We start from the raw sequence: 23,279 nt of genomic DNA, 5'->3' as shown, positions 1-23,279 counted from the left end.
TGTGTAACTCAGCACATACTGCTGCTAGGTGAAACCTCAGGCCTCTATCCAATTACTATAAGCCAGAGTATTTAAATTAATTGATGTTTAAAAACACAACCGTCTGGTTATTAGCAAGAAAGTGTGACTAGAGATCTGCATGTGTGCAGCAGCAGCAGCAGCTGTATTCCCCCTGCAGGCTCTGCCAGTTACATTGCTGCGTCTCTCACATAGGGAGGAGACTCACATTAACCCTCTGGGGGAAGGAGACCTGGTAAGCCCACGTCGACCAATAATAGCCACATCCAAATTCCCTTTTAGGTTTGGTAAAGCGGTGTCTCCCTCGTGGTCGCCAGCTGCTGTCAGCTCAGACGGTATGTGACCCCCCCCCCAGGCTGAGGACAAGCTGATCATTAATGTGGGGCTGCAACTCTGTCACTGGGAACTTTGCCTCCTGGGGATTTTGGGGTAGGTTAAAGTTTAGAGCGAGACAAAGAATAATGTTTTCCCAGCAGAGAGACTGAGGTGCTGGGGAAGAGGCTGGGCTGGTAAGATCACATCCTGCCCCTGAGAGAGACCCCATCGCTAACAGTGTGCACTGTGCTGTGCACTACAGGTGATAGGTCACTGATTTAGGCCTCTTACCCACTGGTGTTTATTTCATGCAGTTACCATGTTATGTCTGTGTAAGACCCTGTATGTAGTGCCTCGTGCCTCAGTGATTTGATAGGCTGTATAAGTGTATATAGGCTCAGACCACAATATGGCTGCATAGACAACAGGTAAAATGTTTCTCCAAGAGGTGGTGCAGCAGCTGTACCCTGACGTATCATGAGTGCGAGGCTAAGTATATGTAAGTGTTCTCCTTCAGTCCCTCCTCTTATTTCATGTACGTCATACTTGTATCTGAGGACTGGAGGTGGGAAACACTGCTATATAGAGTGTAAGCTCCTCTGGGCAGGGTCGTCTGTAACTTCTGTTTCATGTCCTTTTGTTTGTGTCCCGATCGTCTCAGCGTACAGCGCTGTGTAATATGCCAGCACTTTATATGATGATGATGATGGACACAGGTCTCCTGGTGGTGTTTGCACAGCTCTGCAGAATGTCCAATGTGCAGTTATCTCAGTGACCCTAAGCTCTGTGTGTATTTGGGAAAGGGGTGTGTGGGGGAGTCTCCGGACATACCCCTTGTGGCCGGAGGCCGACCCCATGTGTGTAATGGCGACTGCGCCACTGAAGGGGTTAACCCCCGTGCTGCGGCGCCATTTTTAAAAGGACAATTGGTAATAACACTTGCGCACTAAGGCAATGTATGGGTGAGCTGCAAATCACAGAGATTTGTCCCCCTCTGTATAAATATGCAAAGGAATTCTTTTTACCAATGGTAATCAGGGGTGATTGAGCTCACCCTAATGCAGTGACTGTTGTCTGGGGTGTAGTAAATGCACCTGAAACTATGCAAAGTACTATTCAAATATTTACTTATCAAATTGTTGTCAATATTTAGCAAACAGATGGTAAATAAATGGGGACAGTAAGTATTGAGGATATAAACAGAAGATGAAATAAAATCAAAACAAATACAAAATCAAAAAGGCAACAGAAATGGATATACCATTAAATAAGAGTTGATGTGCATTCAACTTAGATGTAGGCAATCTGAGCGGACTAGTATGCTGATAGATGAATTGGGTGTTAGGATTTTATAAGAGACCTTTTTCCTTTGTCAGGATAGAGTCGCTTGTATTTCCAATACTGTTGACTGCTGCACCCTAGAGGTCTGAACCGTGACCATGAAATCAGTTCCATCATATGTAAATAAAACAAGTACAAGATGCTTGAATAACAGAGTGCCACCAACATCTGCACCATCTGGCCTGGTGGCTGCAGACTGCTCACCTGAACCGTGGGCGCCCCTTTTGGGTTGCGGACTGGGTCCTTCTGACGCCAGTCTCCGAGGCTGGGGAGCAGTGACGGGTCCACACTTCTTCCAGGGAAGGTGGACGCCAGCAGAGGCTGCTCTTCCAATAAACATATTGGAACTTTGGGTAGTGTTCATGGCTCTCCAGCAAGCAAGAAGGGTCCTGCACGGAAGACCGGTGCAGGTACAGTCAGACAACGCCACCACGGTGGCTTACATAAACCGCTAAGGAGGGACCCGCAGCCAGGCGGCTCTGACAGAGGTGTCCCGCATTCTAACTTGGGCGGAAGGCAATCTCCCTGCAATATCGGTATTGTTCTTCCTAGGAGTCCTCAACTGGGAAGCAGACTTTCTCAACCGTCAAGACGTGCATCCAGGAGAGTGCTCTCTCCACCAGGTGGTGTTTCAGCTACTGGTGAACAGGTGGGGCCTTCCAGAAATAGATCTCATGGCCTCCCAACACAACAACAAACTGCCGGTGTTCGGGTCAAAAACAAGAGACGCAAAGGCTTTTCTAGTGGACACCCTGTCGGTCAGGTGGACCTTCCAGTATGCGTACCTCTTCCCTCCATTCTCCCTTCTTGCTCGATTGCTACGAAAATTCAAGCAAGAAGGCGGCACGCTCCTGCTGATAGCTCCAGCGTGGCCCAGACGGCATTGGGTAATCGGACCTTCAGAGTCTCTCAGTAGACACTCCAATGCTGCTGCCTCAACGTCCAGACCTGTTATCTCAGGGTCCTTGTCTTTATCCGGACCTGGATCGGCTGTCTTTGATGGCGTGGCTATTGAGACTGCCCTCTTGAGGTCCAGGGAATTTTCCGGCTCTGTGGTTAACACCATGCTACGTGCTCGGAAACCTTCTTCTGCCACTATCTACCATCTGGTATGGCGGGCTTTCTTTCAGTGGTGTCGCCATAGAGGCTATGCTCCTCCGGTGTTCTGGTTATCCAGGGTGCTGGCTTTCCTACAGGCAGGCCTAGATCAAGGTCTTCGCCTTGCTTCTCTGAAGGTGCAGGTGTCTACCCTGTCAGTGTGGTTCCATCGTAGGATTGCTATGCTTCCTGATGTCCGCACCTTTTGCAAGGTGTGCTGCGTATTCAGCCGCCCTTTGTTCCACCTGTGGCGCCTTGGGATCTGGCTGTGGTTTTAAGGGCTCTTCAAGGACCGCCATTTGAACCACTGGGCTCAGTGGAGTTGAAATGGCTTACGCTTAAAACTGTGTTTCTTCTGGCCATTGCTTCAGCCAGAAGGGTTTCAGAATTGGGGGTGCTCTCATGCCGACCTCCATTTCTCATTTTTCATAGAAACAGGGCTGTTCTTCGCACTTGTCCTGGTTTTCTCCCGAAGGTGGTATCTAGTTTCCATATCAACGAGGAAATTATTGTGCCGGCCTTTAATTCACCGGACCTTTCAGTTGGTGAGGCCACCTTGGATGTGGTGCGGGCTTTAAGGCTTTATGTTGACCGCACTGCTTCTTTTCGAAAGACGGACTCTTTTTGTCCTTTTATGGCTTCCGGAAGAAGGGTTGGCCTGCCACTAAGCAAACGTTGGCAGGATGGATTCGCCTGGCTATTTCTGAAGCTTATGTTCATGAAGGCCTTCCTGTTCCATCTTCTGTTAGGGCTCATTCCACTAGGTCTGTGGGTCCTTCGTGGGCAGCTCGACGTGGCGCCTCAGCGGTTCAGCTTTGCAAGGCAGCCACAAGGTCATCTGTCCATACTTTCGTACGGTATTATGCTTTTGATACCTACGCCTCTCAGGATGCTTCCTTCGGGCGACGGATTCTCCTCTCAGCACAGGAGCGTCCCCACCCTTAAAGGATACTGCTTTGGGACATCCCCAAGGTATTCTGTGGACCCCCTATGGACCCTGCAGTAGAAAATAAGAGATATGGTAAGAACTTACCCTTGTTATCTCTATTTCTACGAAGTCCATAGGGTTCCACAGGACTCCCGCCCTATCGCACCTGTACTGCAGATGGGCTTTGCTCTGGTCACCGGTTTTACCATCTCCTTCTGGTGAGAATGTGATTCTTGTGTGTTCCACACTTTCTTCTCTCTTTTCTCCTCCCCCAGCCTATGGCTTGTAATGTAACTGACATGCCTGAGGCTCGGGGGTGGGGTATAGCAGAGGGACCCTAGTGCATCCTGGGAGGATGAAGAAACTTAACTCTGTGGTGCCCGATGCCTGACGTCATCACCTATACCCCAAGGTATCCTGTGGATACCCTATGGACTTCGTAGAAATAGAGATAACAAGTTTAAGTTTTTATATATATATTCTATATATATCTCTCTTAGGCCCTGATTCAGACCCACTCGCGAGCGGCTGTCCGCTCGCAAGTGGGTCGATGTTATGCACTGAGCATGCGCACGACGGAGGGAGCTCCGTCGTGCGCATGCGCCAGACGCGACGAGCGAAGGAAAGTCCTTCGCTCGTTGTGTCTGATCAAAGGGGGCGTGCTGTCGATGTTGATTGACAGCACGCCCCCTTTGGTGGGAGTGCCTCCCTGACGGGGGCGTTCCCACGGGAACGCCTATCGTCAGAAGCCGGCCCACTGACATCACTAGTGATGTCAGTGGGAGTGATTTTGGCTCTGATAGAGCCAAAATCACTCCGGAGCTTGCGGTTGAAAACCTCAACCGCAGGCTCCGGCTCGCAGTTTCGATGGTCACGACCATCGCGGCCATCAAAATGCACGCTCGTATAGGCTGTGGGTGGTGACCCACAGCTATACGAGCGTCCAGGAGGACGCTCCATTTTCATGGAGGGCGGCCCTCTTTCAGAGCGTGCGCTCTGCTCAGAGCGTACGGCTCTGAATGAGGGCCTTAATATGCATTGTCCTAAGGAGTTCCTCAGTGGTACCATGCTGTGTTTAAGTTGGTTTCACACTATACAAGATATTGGCAAATCTATATATTATATATATTCATTGGTTTGTTTGTGTGTCTGGTTATGCATTCGAACACCCCTGCACCGATTGGGATGAAACCAACGTGAAGTGGTCCAGTTAGATCCTGGCCAGGTTTTAGGAGGGTTAGAGTCCCAGTCGGACCTCCCATTGGTGTACGCTGGGCAGAACTATGACCTGGGGGCCTATTCTGGGCCTTCCACTGGATGGATATGGATGAAAACTTAACAGAGGGTGGCAATTGGTCTGCGGTGTCTAATGGAGTGGTTGTGGGGTCCCTATCTGATATCACGGCAAAGTGCGCCGGGCAGAACTGTGACCCAGGGAGCCAATCCTGGGACTTCCACTGGATGGATTTGGACGACATCACATAATAAAACTTAAGAACTTGAAGATTTAGACCCGGGCAACGCCAGGTACTTTAGCCATTATCAGATACAGTATAAATGTGTTTTAATTTTAATTATAAGATATAAGCCAAGAACAAAATTGCGCTTGACTGATTATACTATGCATAATAGGTTCTGTAAACAATTTAGACTTTGCAATTAGTTAGTTTTATATTTAATATATTGATCTACTGTTGCTTAAAGGGGCCTCCCACCCACGTGTGACTCTATCCCATTGGCTTGTACAAGTGATCGGACAAGTTTTGTGGAATACATATAGAGTTTTGTGTCTGACTTTCTTCTGCAATTTTCAGTCATGTCTTTAAAGCATCTAGCCACGTTGATTATTGTTTTTGGCTGGGATTACAACAAAACCCCTCTCTGGCTGTATGTCTGTCCACTGCAGAGAGCTCAGCACATTTGTATTGTATCTCAGAGCTGTGAGAGTAAAGGACTGTGCCTGATTATCTAAATATATGGCTGAAAGGGACCAAGTGAAAGCCGTTATAACTAGTGAAAGCTGTAGGAGGATATTTATAAACTAATTGCTCAGTGTGATTTCATGAGAGCTGGCCTTTCCTAGTTGCGTGGATGATTGGGGAGTAGTGCTGTGGGGCAGGTCCTAGTTGCGTGGATGATTGGGAAGTAGTGCTGTGGGGCAGGTCCTAGTTGCATAAATGATTGGGGAGTAGTGCTGTGGGGCAGGACCTAGTTGCGTGGATGATTGGGGGGGTAGTGCTGAGGGGCAGGTCGTAGTTGCGTGGATGATTGGGGGGTAGTGCTGTGGGGCAGGTCGTAGTTGCGTGGATGATTGGGGGGTAATGCTGTGGGGCAGGTCGTAGTTGGGTGGATGATTGGGGGGTAGTGCTGTGGGGCAGGCGTAGTTGCGTGGATGATTGGGGGGTAGTGCTGTGGGGCAGGTCGTAGTTGCGTGGATGATTGGGGGGTAGTGCTCTGGGGCAGGTCGTAGTTGCGTGGATGATTGGGGGTAGTGCTGTGGGGCAGGTCGTAGTTGGGTGGATGATTGGGGGGTAGTGCTGTGGGGCAGGTCGTAGTTGCGTGGATGATTGGGGGGGTAGTGCTGAGGGGCAGGTCGTAGTTGCGTGGTTGATTGGGGGGTAGTGCTGAGGGGCAGGACGTAGTTGCGTAGATGATTGGGGGGGTAGTGCTGAGGGGCAGGTCCTAGTTGCGTGGATGATTGGGGAGTAGTGCTGTGGGGCGGGCAGGCTGGATATCTTGTTTCAGATGGTGGGGTAGTTGTTATAGGACATGTGTGACATGACACAGAAGTGCAGATGGAATGAGCGATGCTCGTGTGAGCATGCCCAGGGACAGATGTTACGTTCCCAGGGACGGGGCTGATCCACCTCCAGCACATTCAGGAGGATAGTTCTAGCAATGAAGGGGGCAACTCCAGTAAAATGCTGATATCCCATTAGTGTCCATGTTTGAGGTCACGTGTGCCGCACAAGCTAAGATAAATGGCTCCTGCTCTGTGGGTCTAGCACTTGGGATTATTATTATAGCGGTACTGCTGGATGTATTTATTTCACTGAGCAACTCACGAGGGTCTCCGTGTCTTTCCAGATAACCATGAGATACCTGGGCAGAGCCGTGCAGGTGGCCGGCTACAGGTACAGCCTCAGTGGTCTCAGCAGTGCCAATGGGCACACGAGAGAGAAGAGTGTGCCATATGCCACAACGCTGAAAGAGAAGGGTACCACTATTAAAGGTCCAACCAAGCCGCTGCCTCAGTCCGCAGATGTGGTGGTCATTGGCGGGGGCAGTTTGGGATGCCAAACCACTTACCACTTAGCCAAGATGGGCATGAAGAATGTTGTGCTGCTAGAAAAGGACCGACTTACCTCGGGCACCACGTGGCATACCGCAGGTAAGTCTCTCTGACTAATCTTTCCAATAAAACATTTTCATGAACTACTTTTCTGCATCAACCCCATAACAGAGCTCTCAGCCAGTGGCGGATCTACAATTTTGGGGCCCTGAAGCTTGAACAGTTATGGGGGCCCCTTTGCAACCAGCAACAATAGGGCAACATCCAACAAGGTTCAAAGGGCCTTGCAAGGACCTTGAGGCCCAAATGGTGTATATGTAGAAATCCCCCAGAGAGTGAGAGACTGTAGATAGATATAGAAAACCCCAACAGTGAGAGACTGTAGATAGATGTAGAAATCCCCCAGAGAAAGACTGTAGATAGATCACATCCAAATCTTACTCCTTTCCTCTGTAGTATCTATTGATCCTACTGAGTGGTAGGTCTCTCCCCCACACTGGTACTCCCACCTCTGAGCTGCATACCATCCCTCAGTGAGCTCAGCTTTCAGTTTGTGGTCAGCACTTCAGGGCTGACTTCAGGCAGATGGGACAACACAAATGGAGATGGGAGCATCTAGTGGCACATGGCAGTACTGCACTAAGCAGTGACAATGACAGCATATCTCTATTCTGCGCCCGGCCGGCTCATAAGAGCTATCCTCTGGTCGGAGCTGTAAATATAGTGTCTGCCAGTACTGATCAGAGGGGGTTACTGGGTACTCAGAAACCCCCCTACATGCACTACCGTAGAGCATATTCTAATGTCAATATTAAAGACTTCAACCCATTGGCTTATGATTCTATCACTAAAATAACCTTATTTTAATAACACACACTTAAAAAAAACTCCATTAATTTTGTTGAAAAATAGAGCATTAAAAAAAGAATTTGCTTTAGGGCCCCTCCAGGATTGGGGGCCCTGAAGCTTAAGCTTAATTAGTTTCACTGTATTTTGGCCTCTGCCCCCAGCCCATGAGTATACTGTTTACTGAGTATATTCTCATATTGTGCCAAATTCTGTCCAGGATCACTTACAGCAAGAGCAGGAAGAGGGGACCCGGACTGTCAGTCAGCGGGTTCCCAAAACTGCACATCGGGTGACTCTGCTGTTTGATGGAAAACTTTTGTCCTATGCTTTATTTTTAGGCATATCAATTATGTCACATTTTATCCTGTAAAACTGTTTTTAAATGATTTTTTTTATTTTTTCTGTAGTCTGCACTAGAGAAAATGTTTTATTATGTCATTTGTGTATCCAGGACATTAGTTGTGTTTGTATGCCATTACTAAATACAAATGTACTAATTTATTTGCATGTGTTCTTGGTCCCTCTCATTTAGTCATCCCTACTTTATAATACAGGTCACTGTGTGAGTAAAAGGTTGATCATTATTTTGGTTGAAGCTGAGACAATTATCAGGACCGTCCCAGGACAGTGTATAGCTCCTGTTAGGGGAGTAAGGGACAGTGTATAGCTCCTGTTAGGGGAGTAAGGGACAGTGTATAGCTCCTGTTAGGGGAGTAAGGGACAGTGTATAGCTCCTGTTAGGGGAGTAAGGGACAGTGTATAGCTTCTGTTAGGGAAGTGAGGGACAGTGTATAGCTGCTGTTAGGGGAGTGAGGGACAGTGTATAGCTGCTGTTAGGGGAGTGAGGGACAGTGTATAGCTGCTGTTAGGGGAGTGAGGGACAGTGTATAGCTCCTGTTAGGGAAGTGAGGGACAGTGTATAGCTCCTGTTAGGGAAGTAAGGGACAGTGTATAGCTCCTGTTAGGGAAGTAAGGGACAGTGTATAGCTCCTGTTAGGGAAGTAAGGGACAGTGTATAGCTCCTGTTAGGGAAGTAAGGGACAGTGTATAGCTCCTGTTAGGGAAGTAAGGGACAGTGTATAGCTCCTGTTAGGGAAGTAAGGGACAGTGTATAGCTCCTGTTAGGGAAGTAAGGGACAGTGTATAGCTGCTGTTAGGGGAGTAAGGGACAGTGTATAGCTGCTGTTAGGGGAGTAAGGGACAGTGTATAGCTGCTGTTAGGGGAGTAAGGGACAGTGTATAGCTCCTGTTAGGGGAGTAAGGGACAGTTTGGTCACAGACACATTGTTACTCTACCCTCCCCCAGTGCCGGAGATATTCCTCTTTCCTCCAGAAAAGTTACTATGCCTTTTGTCTTGCGTCACTATTTTGGTAGGTAGGCTCTGCATGTTATTCGTGGTGTTTGGTAGGTAGGCTCTGCATGTTATACGTTGTGTTTGGTAGGTAGGCTCTGCATGTTATACGTGGTGTTTGGTAGGTAGGCTCTGCATGTTATACGTGGTGTTTGGTAGGTAGGTTCTGCATGTTATTCGTGGTGTTTGGTAGGTAGGCTCTGCATGTTATACGTGGTATTTGGTAGGTAGGCTCTGCATGTTATACGTGGTGTTTGGTAGGTAGGCTCTGCATGTTATACGTTGTGTTTGGTAGGTAGGCTCTGCATGTTATACGTGGTATTTGGTAGGTAGGTTCTGCATGTTATTCGTGGTGTTTGGTAGGTAGGCTCTGCATGTTATACGTTGTGTTTGGTAAGTAGGCTCTGCATGTTATACGTGGTGTTTGGTAGGTAGGTTCTGCATGTTATACGTGGTATTTGGTAGGTAGGTTCTGCATGTTATTCGTGGTGTTTGGTAGGTAGGTTCTGCATGTTATTCGTGGTGTTTGGTAGGTAGGCTCTGCATGTTATACGTGGAGTTTGGCAGGTGGACAGTATTTAATGAAGTCCAGGCCCCCCATTAGTGCATAGCGTGGCCACTGGCTGCAGGAGCTCCTAGCGACCACTGCAATAATTTTCCCAGCATCCTCTGGTTTCATGCATGAACTTTGCCAGTCAGTGCAGTTGGCTCTGCATGTTATTCGTGGTGTTTGGTAGGTAGGCTCAGTCAGTGCAGTTGGCTCTGCTCGCTTAGGGGCCCATTTATCAATGATTGCTTTTGCAAAGTTTTTGAGGTAAAGCCCCCCCCCCAAAAAAAACAAACAAACAAAAAAAAACGGGTGTTTTTGGGGATTATACCTAAAATACACTTTGATAAGTGGAGGGCCCCCTAATGAGTGGGCTCTGCATGCTAGCCACCAGAATGGGCTCTGCATAGAACTAGGTAAGTTGCGGCTCTGCATTGTGTACTGGCCAGATAGGCTGCGTTCTGCCTATTACAGAACTAGTGAGGGTGACTGGCTGCACACTGGCCTAATGTTACCTGTCACCAAAGTTACCTGATGCGGCTGTTATATGACTTTTATTTGATTTTAATGATACAAATTGTAAAGCCATTTATACTAAATCTCCTTGGCCTATTGAAGTGTCAGAGATCTGGGATTATGTCGGCATGGATATGATTCTAATGACGTGCGTTTATCCGTCTCCTGACGTATGAAATCTGGTTACGCGGTGGCTCAGAATGCGCTATAGGGCGCTACGGTGTGAGTGCGCTGGGATTGTTCTCTCTCCTGATCTCCTGGGATATCGTTTCTGCCCCGAGACGATGGCGTACCACTTCTAAGGGAAGGAAGAACCTATCCTGAGATCCCGCTCTCCAGGGCTTCTCTCCGCCATCTTCAGATGCTCAATTGCTGATGTTTCTGACCAATGTCTGGGAGCCAGTACGGCCAAGCGCTTTGTCCTCACTACGGTTTAGCTGGACCGTGCTGCACCACAAATACCATAAAAACATACTGACCTTGGACTAAATGTAATTTGCTTTCTTATTCTAAAAACTTCATAGTATCAGTTTATAAAGATTGCCGTTTATAGAGAATATGACTCGGTAGGGAGAATTTAGTATAAAATGCCGAATAATAGGAATTATAATAACAATAATAACCTAAAATTGGTCAGTATTGAAAAACAGGGCTGGGGGTTTCATGGGGGAAAAACTGGGACTGTCTCCAGGAATTAGGGACAATTGGCAACTATGGGAAACTTTTCCTCTACTCCCTGTAGATGTACTAAGGCTTGGAGACAGATAAAGTACCATCCAATCAGCTCCTAACTGTCATTTTTGAAACACAGCCTGTAAAGTGACAAGAGCTGATTGGTTGGTACTTCCCCCTCCCCGCCTGATCTAAGGGAGTGTTAGAGTTATAGGCATTGGTGTACCCACAAGGGCGTAGTAAGATGGCTCCGAGCCGTGTCCCCTAACCATTCAGATGAGACCTCGGCTCAAGTCCTTCCCAGTCAGTGACCTGTGACCTCTCTTGTCTGACAGGCCTCCTATGGCAGCTCCGGCCCAGTGACGTGGAGGTGGAACTGATGGCTCACACCCGGTCTGTGGTCAGCCAGGAACTGGAGCAGGAGACCGGTCTGCACACCGGATGGATAGAGAATGGCGGTCTCTTTATCGCCTCCAACAAGCAGCGCTTGGACGAGTACAAGAGACTCATGTCTGTAAGAAAAGCGTATTCTGTCAGTCACATACGTATGGCGGCAATCCATAGAGGAGCCTGGTCCCACCAGGGTGACCTCCGGCCATAACTCCCAACTGTCCCACTATAGGTGGCGCAGTCCTGGATAAGCCGGAATTGTGTGAGCAGGTCCTGGATATGTAGACATGCATTTAGGTCACAATGGTTAAAATGTTGACATTAAATATGTTGACACCAAAATGTTGACTTTTTTTTTTTTGTTGATTAGGGTTAGGGTCGTATGTCGGCATTTTGGCATTCTGAATGTGTCAGTATTTTAACCATGGTACATGAGCGGAACTAGTGAGACTTGTCTGAGGAGATATTGGGCCTGATTCAGCAAGGATCGCAATTGCAAAGCTGCATGCATAGGGGCTGCACGCATAGCGGTTTCACGCATAGGGGCTGCACGCATAGCGGTTTCACGCATAGGGGCTGCACGCATAGCGGTTTCACGCATAGGGGCTGCACGCATAGCGGTTTCACGCAGGCAGCTTTGCATTTGCTATCCTTGCAATAATGCAAATGCAGCAGCAGGTGTTTCCCCCCCCCCCCCCGTGTGCCTCCCCCCCCCCGTGTGCCTCCCCCCTGTGTGACACCCCCTGCTGCATTTGCGATCCCAGCACTGTAATGGAGGCCGCAGGCTGGGATCACCATCGCTACCATCCATGGACAGCCTCAGTTTACTCGGGCTGGTCGGCTTGCGAGCCCAGGACACTGCATTGATCATCGCAGATCCTGGGCAGGCCACTCCCAGAAAACGAGGCGGACACGCCCTAGTTTACACGTACGGCGGCCGCCTCCGCACTGCCCCATAAGTGCTACATCTGGTGCTCGCTGGCCGCGCGCTACATCTGGTGCTCGCTGGCCGCGCGCTACATCTGGTGCTCGCTGGCCGCGCGCTACATCTGGTGCTCGCTGGCCGCGCGCTACATCTGGTGCTCGCTGGCCGCGCGCTACATCTGGTGCTCGCTGGCCGCGCGCTACATCTGCCATTAATAATTAGAGAATAACATTAGCACTCTCTTCTGTCAATATCTCAGCCTGATCGTTGTAAAAGGCTCTGCAAAGACCCTGAACATTTCTTTGTGTAACGTTTATTTCTGTCCCCCCAGCTAGGGAAGGTTTACGGTGTAGAATCCTACGTCCTGTCCCCAGCTGAAACCAAGGACTTGTACCCACTTATGAATGTGAGTGATCTCTATGGCACCCTCTACGTTCCGAAAGATGGCACGATGGACCCCGCTGGAACCTGTACCACACTGGCAAGGGCCGCCACCAGCAGGGGGGCGCAGGTAAGCTATAGGGTCCAGCCCTGAACACCTTTAATATTCCTTTGCAGTAAATGGCTTTGGTCTTGCAGCGTGGCATCTGCGTGGCTCACCATGCGTACGCTCTGCTCGTGCTAGAAGCCAATGCGAACTCATTAGTGACTGAAGTGAATCATGAGAGAGAGGGCACATGGTGACCATCTTATTACATGGGTGGCTCTGAGTGCAAAGTGCTTCTCATTAGAAATATATAGGATGAGATATAAAGCACCTCTGAGCTGGTACAAAATTCTAGTCCTTTTGCTGAGTGACACTGGCCGTGCACCCGCTGTGTGGCAAAGATTGTTCCTAAAGATGCCCCCTCTCCACCCCTTTACCCCCTTCACTACACCATTGGGTCGCACGTAGGCCATTCTGTTAGGATCTTCCCTCCTCCTCCTCCTCCTCCTCACTGCCTGCGCCATCTTCTGCTCCTCCTGTAAACATCGCCATCTTGCTCTATAAACCTGCGCACCGTGGTGGAGATTTGGGCCCAGTTTGCAGATTCCTCCAGTTGGGAATAATAGTCTTTATTGGGTTACTCCAATCAACCAAAAACTATTTGACCGTAGGGTATTCTATTAAAAAGGCCTATATCTGTATTACCTGTGGAGGGATTTTCAGGGTAGTGATGGCTATGGGGCACATAAGTGAGGCAAACGCCGGCCCCCCATTCTCTGCGAGGCCACCGGCCCCTGCAAAGCCATCACTGTCAGCATGCGCAGCACGGAGACCTCTCCTACATGACACATGTGACCATCCCAGTGGGCTTAGAGAGGGCGCTAGAGCGGCATGGCCGAGTCCCTACCTAGAATTTGCTGCGGGCCCGGAGATGAACGGTTCCTCCCCTGAATGTGAATATTCTATTCATGGTTTAAAGACAGTAAGATGTTAGGGAATAACCAGGCCCTTTTTCCCCACTCAGGTCATTGAGAACTGTCCTGTGACTGGAATTCAGGTGAAGACCGATGACTTTGGGGTGAAGAGGGTTGTGGCTGTGGAGACGGAACATGGTACCGTGCGGACCCCCTGTGTAGTTAATTGTGCAGGTATCGCTGCAATCTGAATTGCTTGGTGTTTGTAGAGGGGGAAAATAATCACTGATGTTAAATCACATATTCTTTAGGGACCGGCATCCTAACAATTAGACACAGATAGAAGTGTTCCAGCGTTATTCTGAAATCCATGCATTCAATTAGGAGATTTACACTTTTTGGGTTCTACCTCGTTTTAGGAGTCTGGGCGAGAGCTCTTGGACAAATGGCTGGCGTCAGCGTTCCTCTCATCGCTATGCATCACGCGTATGTCGTCACTGAGAGGATAGAGGGAATACAGGTATTATCTGCTTTATTCATTTCCTCTTGTCCTAGTTATGGGTCCTGCGAGAAATACCTGCCGTCATCATGTCAGCACCGCTGGTACTATCCTGCCCAATTATGTTAAGATATTATCAAAGTGGCACTTTTAATTAGGCCGCCATACCACAGCTGGCGAAGGAGGCCCCATCGCTCTCCTCACTTGCTGTGACCATGTCTAGGCTGCAGAGCTCTCACTGACTGGAAAGCGGTGTGAATACATTATAATGTCATATATTGATAAGGGTGGGGAGGGAAGGAAAGGTGCAGGTGGAATATATACATACTGTACAGGTGCGTTCAGGGGGCAGCACAGATGTAATACATCAGTTGTTTCCCTAGACAAAAATGGCCACCTCTACCTCAGAGATGAGCAGGCAGCTCAGTATCTTATCCCCAATAGGATAATACATTGAGCAGCTATTCATCATGCTCCATTTAGGGTACAAATATGAGATTTAAAGGCAAAAACTGGATTTGTGCTTTCTAATAAAAGATCTATAAACATAAAATGTGAATGGAAAAGTAGAACTCATGTCATGTATGTTTCTTTTACATTTTGTATGCTTATATTTGTATTTCCTATCATAAACATCTGTCCGTGGGCTGATTAGTGTGCTTATTTGATACACGGGTAGCGCAGTGGGTTTAGTTACAACACGTTATATACTGTATATTTGGACTGAAAAGGGCGGTGTATATTTACTGTAAACCTGAGGTAATTTTCTATTATCTTTGAATATTAATCCATATTAACTGACATCTAATGAGCTAAGGAGTATTATATCATTTGTATAACCCAATATTTCCATGGAGCTCCTGCGTGTGTCATTCGGCTCCTCCGCGCTATGTTCCGCTTGCGGTTTATTCCTAGCATTGGAGGCAGAATGTCTAAATCCATTTCCTTCAAATTTCTCTCTGCCATTTTATTTTTAGAACATGCCGAATGTCCGGGACCACGATGCCTCGGTGTATCTGCGTCTCCAAGGTGACGCTCTGTCAGTGGGAGGATATGAGTCAAACCCGATATTCTGGGAAGAGGTGAGACTGTGGCTGCTGTCAGATATATGAGCCAAAGGCGGCCGATTCCAGCGAGCGTTCTGATTGGTCGTTACATGATGGCGGCCCATCCTGCCCTGCTCTCCCGTCACATTTCCTTGCGCTGTGTCGTCTTTATAATTGAAGAGAGAATGTGCTGCCATTGGAAAATGAGGCTTTTTACAAAAGTAAAATAAAACAAAATGGGGTTTTCCACCTTTTAGATGACTTCATTCACCTGCAGACGCTGGCGTCCCCCTGTGATTACCAGCCATGTGTGTTTTATTACCATCGCCCCTGGATACGACTCAGGGCAGCAGAGTGAAACAAATATGCCCAATGATATAAAGACACTACTAATAAGCACAGACAAAGGCTGGAAATGGAGGTCAGGCAGTGATGGAAACCGCTCGGTGCATGGGCATTAACCCTAGATTGTCAGGCCCCATAGCAATATTTGGGAGGTCTGTGGTTGTCCACGCTCAAGGCTTCACTTTGCGCTTCCAGGCATGCCGGAGATTGGCACTTGTTAAGGCTTAGGGGGAGGTGTATCGAGCCTTGGCAAGAGAAAGTGAAGAAGTTGCCCAAAGCAAGCAATCAGCTTAATCAAATAAATATGCTCTGGGCAACTTCTCCACTTTACCTCTCTCCAAGGCTTGGTACATCTCCCCCAGGCTTGGTACATCTCCCCCTATCGCCAAGGCTTGGTACATCTCCCCCTATCGCCAAGGCTTGGTACATCTCCCCCTATCGCCAAGGCTTGGTACATCTCCCCCTATCGCCAAGGCTTGGTACATCTCCCCCTATCGCCAAGGCTTGGTACATCTCCCCCCTTAGAGAAAAAATATGAAGGAAAAACCCAGAGAAATTAAAGATATTGAAATCACCCCCAATGATTCCCTCTGTTCTATTCCCCCCGTAAGGTGTCGGACAAGTTTGCCTTTGGCCTCTTTGACCTGGATTGGGATGTCTTCATGCAGCACATCCAAGGGGCAGTCAACAGAGTTCCAGCCCTGGAGAAGACGGGCATTAAATCCACTGTGTGCGGCCCAGGTGAGCACCCGTCTCATCGCCTCTTATGTATTATAGCAGCCGGTCAGTGCACAGAGATGTGACACGCCCGCACAGTAGTGAGTCCTCCTGACCTCCGTGTACGGAGACGTGACACGCCCGCACAGTAGTGAGTCCTCCTGACCTCCGTGTACGGAGACGTGACACGCCTGCACAGTAGTGAGTCCTCCTGACCTCCGTGTACGGAGACGTGACACGCCCGCACAGTAGTGAGTCCTCCTGACCTCCGTGTACGGAGACGTGACACGCCCGCACAGTAGTGAGTCCTCCTGACCTCAGTGTACGGAGACGTGACACGCCCGCGCAGTAGTGAGTCCTCCTGACCTCAGTGTACGGAGACGTGACACGCCTGCACAGTAGTGAGTCCTCCTGACCTCAGTGTACGGAGATGTGACACGCCCGCACAGTAGTGAGTCCTCCTGACCTCCGTGTACGGAGACGTGACACGCCCGCACAGTAGTGAGTCCTCCTGACCTCAGTGTACGGAGACGTGACACGCCCGCGCAGTAGTGAGTCCTCCTGACCTCAGTGTATGTAGACGTGACACGCCTGCACAGTAGTGAGTCCTCCTGACCTCAGTGTACGGAGATGTGACACGCCTGCACAGTAGTGAGTCCTCCTGACCTCCGTGTACGGAGACGTGACACGCCCGCACAGTAGTGAGTCCTCCTGACCTCCGTGTACGGAGACGTGACACGCCCGCACAGTAGTGAGTCCTCCTGACCTCAGTGTACGGAGACGTGACACGCCCGCGCAGTAGTGAGTCCTCCTGACCTCAGTGTACGGAGACGTGACACGCCTGCACAGTAGTGAGTCCTCCTGACCTCAGTGTACGGAGATGTGACACGCCCGCACAGTAGTGAGTCCTCCTGACCTCCGTGTACGGAGACGTGACACGCCCGCACAGTAGTGAGTCCTCCTGACCTCAGTGTACGGAGACGTGACACGCCCGCGCAGTAGTGAGTCCTCCTGACCTCAGTGTACGGAGACGTGACACGCCTGCACAGTGACGAGTCCTCCGTGTACGGAGACGTGACACGCCCGCACAGTAGTGAGTCCTCCTGACCTCAGTGTACGGAGACGTGACACGCCCGCACAGTAGTGAGTCCTCCTGACCTCAGTGTACGGAGACGTGACACGCCTGCACAGTAGTGAGTCCTCCTGACCTCAGTGTACGGAGACGTGACACGCCTGCACAGTAGTGAGTCCTCCTGACCTCAGTGTACGGAGACGTGACACGCCTGCACAGTAGTGAGTCCTCCTGACCTCAGTGTACGGAGACGTGACACGCCTGCACAGTAGTGAGTCCTCCTGACCTCAGTGTACGGAGATGTGACACGCCTGCACAGTAGTGAGTCCTCCTGACCTCAGTGTACGGAGATGTGACACGCCTGCACAGTAGTGAGTCCTCCTGACCTCAGTGTACGGAGATGTGACACGCCTGCACAGTAGTGAGTCCTCCTGACCTCAGTGTACGGAGATGTGACACGCCTGCACAGTAGTGAGTCCTCCTGACCTCAGTGTACGGAGACGTGACACGCCTGCACAGTAGTGAGTCCTCCTGACCTCAGTGTACGGAGATGTGACACGCCTGCACAGTAGTGAGTCCTCCTGACCTCAGTGTACGGAGACGTGACACGCCTGCACAGTAGTGAGTCCTCCTGACCTCAGTGTACGGAGACGTGACACGCCCGCACAGTAGTGAGTCCTCCTGACCTCCGTGTACGGAGACGTGACACGCCCGCACAGTAGTGAGTCCTCCTGACCTCCGTGTACGGAGACGTGACACGCCCGCACAGTAGTGAGTCCTCCTGACCTCAGTGTACGGAGACGTGACACGCCCGCGCAGTAGTGAGTCCTCCTGACCTCAGTGTACGGAGACGTGACACGCCCGCGCAGTGACGAGTCCTCCGTGTACGGAGACGTGACACGCCCGCACAGTAGTGAGTCCTCCTGACCTCAGTGTACGGAGACGTGACACGCCTGCACAGTAGTGAGTCCTCCTGACCTCAGTGTATGTAGACGTGACACGCCTGCACAGTAGTGAGTCCTCCTGACCTCAGTGTACGGAGACGTGACACGCCTGCACAGTAGTGAGTCCTCCTGACCTCAGTGTACGGAGACGTGACACGCCCGCACAGTAGTGAGCCCTCCTGACCTCAGTGTACGGAGACGTGACATGCCCGCACAGTAGTGAGTCCTCCTGACCTCAGTGTACGGAGACGTGACACGCCTGCACAGTAGTGAGTCCTCCTGACCTCCGTGTACGGAGACGTGACACGCCTGCACAGTAGTGAGTCCTCCTGACCTCAGTGTACGGAGATGTGACACGCCCGCACAGTAGTGAGTCCTCCTGACCTCCGTGTACGGAGACGTGACACGCCCGCACAGTAGTGAGTCCTCCTGACCTCAGTGTACGGAGACGTGACACGCCCGCGCAGTAGTGAGTCCTCCTGACCTCAGTGTACGGAGACGTGACACGCCTGCACAGTGACGAGTCCTCCGTGTACGGAGACGTGACACGCCCGCACAGTAGTGAGTCCTCCTGACCTCAGTGTACGGAGACGTGACACGCCTGCACAGTAGTGAGTCCTCCTGACCTCAGTGTATGTAGACGTGACACGCCTGCACAGTAGTGAGTCCTCCTGACCTCAGTGTACGGAGACGTGACACGCCTGCACAGTAGTGAGTCCTCCTGACCTCAGTGTACGGAGACGTGACACGCCCGCACAGTAGTGAGCCCTCCTGACCTCAGTGTACGGAGACGTGACATGCCCGCACAGTAGTGAGTCCTCCTGACCTCAGTGTACGGAGACGTGACACGCCCGCACAGTAGTGAGTCCTCCTGACCTTAGTGTACGGAGACGTGACACGCCTGCACAGTAGTGAGTCCTCCTGACCTCAGTGTACGGAGACGTGACACGCCTGCACAGTAGTGAGTCCTCCTGACCTCAGTGTACGGAGACGTGACACGCCTGCACAGTAGTGAGTCCTCCTGACCTCAGTGTACGGAGACGTGACACGCCTGCACAGTAGTGAGTCCTCCTGACCTCAGTGTACGGAGACGTGACACGCCTGCACAGTAGTGAGTCCTCCTGACCTCAGTGTACGGAGACGTGACACGCCTGCACAGTAGTGAGTCCTCCTGACCTCAGTGTACGGAGACGTGACACGCCTGCACAGTAGTGAGTCCTCCTGACCTCAGTGTACGGAGATGTGACACGCCTGCACAGTAGTGAGTCCTCCTGACCTCAGTGTACGGAGATGTGACACGCCTGCACAGTAGTGAGTCCTCCTGACCTCAGTGTACGGAGATGTGACACGCCTGCACAGTAGTGAGTCCTCCTGACCTCAGTGTACGGAGATGTGACACGCCTGCACAGTAGTGAGTCCTCCTGACCTCAGTGTACGGAGATGTGACACGCCTGCACAGTAGTGAGTCCTCCTGACCTCAGTGTACGGAGACGTGACACGCCTGCACAGTAGTGAGTCCTCCTGACCTCAGTGTACGGAGATGTGACACGCCTGCACAGTAGTGAGTCCTCCTGACCTCAGTGTACGGAGACGTGACACGCCTGCACAGTAGTGAGTCCTCCTGACCTCAGTGTACGGAGACGTGACACGCCCGCACAGTAGTGAGTCCTCCTGACCTCAGTGTACGGAGATGTGACACGCCTGCACAGCAGTGAGTCCTCCTGACCTCAGTGTACGGAGACGTGACACGCCTGCACAGTAGTGAGTCCTCCTGACCTCAGTGTACGGAGACGTGACACGCCTGCACAGTAGTGAGTCCTCCTGACCTCAGTGTACGGAGATGTGACACGCCTGCACAGTAGTGAGTCCTCCTGACCTCAGTGTACGGAGATGTGACACGCCTGCACAGTAGTGAGTCCTCCTGACCTCAGTGTACGGAGATGTGACACGCCTGCACAGTAGTGAGTCCTCCTGACCTCAGTGTACGGAGATGTGACACGCCTGCACAGTAGTGAGTCCTCCTGACCTCAGTGTACGGAGACGTGACACGCCTGCACAGTAGTGAGTCCTCCTGACCTCAGTGTACGGAGACGTGACACGCCCGCACAGTAGTGAGTCCTCCTGACCTCAGTGTACGGAGATGTGACACGCCTGCACAGTAGTGAGTCCTCCTGACCTCAGTGTACGGAGACGTGACACGCCTGCACAGTAGTGAGTCCTCCTGACCTTAGTGTACGGAGACGTGACACGCCTGCACAGTAGTGAGTCCTCCTGACCTCAGTGTACGGAGACGTGACACGCCTGCACAGTAGTGAGTCCTCCTGACCTCAGTGTACGGAGACGTGACACGCCCGCACAGTAGTGAGTCCTCCTGACCTCAGTGTACGGAGACGTGACACGCCTGCACAGTAGTGAGTCCTCCTGACCTCAGTGTACGGAGACGTGACACGCCTGCACAGTAGTGAGTCCTCCTGACCTCAGTGTACGGAGACGTGACACGCCTGCACAGTAGTGAGTCCTCCTGACCTCAGTGTACGGAGACGTGACACGTCTGCACAGTAGTGAGTCCTCCTGACCTCAGTGTACGGAGACGTGACACGCCTGCACAGTAGTGAGTCCTCCTGACCTCAGTGTACGGAGACGTGACACGCCTGCACAGTAGTGAGTCCTCCTGACCTCAGTGTACGGAGACGTGACACGCCTGCACAGTAGTGAGTCCTCCTGACCTCAGTGTACGGAGACGTGACACGCCTGCACAGTAGTGAGTCCTCCTGACCTCAGTGTACGGAGACGTGACACGCCCGCACAGTAGTGAGTCCTCCTGACCTCAGTGTACGGAGACGTGACACGCCTGCACAGTAGTGAGTCCTCCTGACCTCCGTGTACGGAGACGTGACACGCCTGCACAGTAGTGAGTCCTCCTGACCTCCGTGTACGGAGACGTGACACGCCTGCACAGTAGTGAGTCCTCCTGACCTTAGTGTACGGAGACGTGACACGCCTGCACAGTAGTGAGTCCTCCTGACCTCAGTGTACGGAGACGTGACACGCCTGCACAGTAGTGAGTCCTCCTGACCTCAGTGTACGGAGACGTGACACGCCTGCACAGTAGTGAGTCCTCCTGACCTCAGTGTACGGAGACGTGACACGCCTGCACAGTAGTGAGTCCTCCTGACCTCCGTGTACGGAGACGTGACACGCCTGCACAGTAGTGAGTCCTCCTGACCTCCGTGTACGGAGACGTGACACGCCTGCACAGTAGTGAGTCCTCCTGACCTCCGTGTACGGAGACGTGACACGCCTGCGCAGTAGTGAGTCCTCCTGACCTCCGTGTACGGAGACGTGACACGCCCGCGCAGTAGTGAGTCCTCCTGACCTCAGTGTACGGAGACGTGACACGCCTGCGCAGTAGTGAGTCCTCCTGACCTCAGTGTACGGAGACGTGACACGCCTGCACAGTAGTGAGTCTTCCTGACCTCAGTGTACGGAGTAGTGAGTCCTCCTGACCTCAGTGTACGGAGACGTGACACGCCTGCACAGTAGTGAGTCCTCCTGACCTTAGTGTACGGAGACGTGACACGCCTGCACAGTAGTGAGTCCTCCTGACCTCAGTGTACGGAGACGTGACACGCCTGCACAGTAGTGAGTCCTCCTGACCTCCGTGTACGGAGTAGTGAGTCCTCCTGACCTTACTGGCTGTGCAGGAAACACAAGGCGGTGGCTGGCAAGGTTTGCTGGGGCTTGTAGTCCCACAACAAGCTGCCGTATAGTCTGGGTCTGGCCTTATCAGTATGGTGTATTTCTTAGAGGATAAAACACATGTATATGAAGCTGAGATTGCTAATAAGTGATTATTAAAGGGGCTCTAAGCAAATGTCTTATACATTCCCTGCTGTATGTGTCCGTCTAATGTACCCGGGGATGAACATATAACATATTTCTGTTTATAGGACATTTACCGTGTTCTATGGAGGCGTTAGGCGATCACCTTGCAAATCCCACAATTTAGTACAGTTCCATTAGTTCCTCTCTCTTCCCCAGAATCCATTTCTCTCCTGACAATGCGATGATCCTTCTACAATACAACACCTTGGGGAAAGGCCTGGTGGCCGGGGGGATATATGTGATATCATGGGGTATTATGCCATTGGGGGCATGACAAGTCTAGGAGGGTAACAAGCACAACCCCCCTGAATCCCTGCATAGAGGCATAATATAAGACCAGGCCGAGTATATACATATCCCTGTACTAGGCACAATGCAGCAAAGAACGTGTTTGCGGTTGGTGTGCGTGTAATTAGTGGCGCGCTGCTTTGGGTATTAGGTGTACATGGCGTCCGTGTTAGTGACTGGGTACATCTATAATAATGTCTGTGTTCTTGGGGCAACTGACCCTGGAAAGCCGGGAGCCATCTGTCTTATAGCTATAGACCTGCAGGATGGTGGGAGTGAAAACGCCAGGTTACCGAGGAGATGTACAAGGACTGTACCGAATCTGGGGGTCCGGGGTGCCCCTGGCTATCTAAAACCCTTATTCCACTGCATTGTGACATCATAACGCCACTGCTATTCTGAGCTACAACATCATGGCGGTGCAGTGACAGAGCCAGGAGCGTGAGCATAAGGCAGGGCTGAGGTCCTTTGCGGAGAGCTTTCCTTGGCGTTGAGCGGTCATGGTTATAATTTGTGGGTGGCTGAGGTGGATGGGACCCCTGGGGAGTACCATCCTGGCTAATCTGTAGTTAGATTCCCTCGGGGTCTAGTGGTGGCATTGCAGTGCTCCAGCGCTATCTGCGCCATGTTATACACAAGGGCAGGTGATACGTGCGCAGCCTGGGAGGAGATCAGCCTACAACGCGCACATATCAGGGAGTAAGATTCTCTCCCATCCATTATTATTATTTCATTCTGCGCTTTGCTCCTCATAAAGTGACACTTGTTAGAGCATCATTTACTCCAGTCACATAATGTAAGTGCCCCCCTCCCCGCCCCTATCTCTGAATCTCATTTACATGTCCCATCTTACTACTATATCTATTACATTCCCAGCAGTCACAGATCCGTCATCCATG

The 23,279-nt window shown here is 51.0% G+C and overlaps 1 protein-coding gene across 1 annotated transcript in view; it reads left to right on the top strand.

Moving 5' to 3' along the window:
• Positions 1-234: 234 nt before the first annotated feature.
• LOC148453980 (sarcosine dehydrogenase, mitochondrial-like) overlaps positions 235-23,279 on the top strand; it is a gene marked incomplete at its 3' end in the record, with an annotated part of 52,562 nt that continues 29,517 nt past the window's right edge. Inside the window, exons 1-8 of the mRNA XM_088461426.1 lie at positions 235-253; positions 6,788-7,091; positions 11,264-11,442; positions 12,575-12,754; positions 13,695-13,818; positions 14,004-14,104; positions 15,061-15,165; positions 16,086-16,215. Of these exons, the coding sequence (XP_088317552.1) occupies positions 6,794-7,091; positions 11,264-11,442; positions 12,575-12,754; positions 13,695-13,818; positions 14,004-14,104; positions 15,061-15,165; positions 16,086-16,215 (1,117 nt within the window). The remainder of the gene's footprint in view (positions 254-6,787; positions 7,092-11,263; positions 11,443-12,574; positions 12,755-13,694; positions 13,819-14,003; positions 14,105-15,060; positions 15,166-16,085; positions 16,216-23,279) is intronic.

Source organism: Taudactylus pleione, unplaced genomic scaffold, assembly GCF_031769625.1.
Source record: "Taudactylus pleione unplaced genomic scaffold, aTauple2 ptg001045l, whole genome shotgun sequence".
Lineage (NCBI taxonomy): Eukaryota > Metazoa > Chordata > Amphibia > Anura > Myobatrachidae > Taudactylus > Taudactylus pleione.
This window is presented reverse-complemented; position numbering and strand designations above follow the sequence as displayed.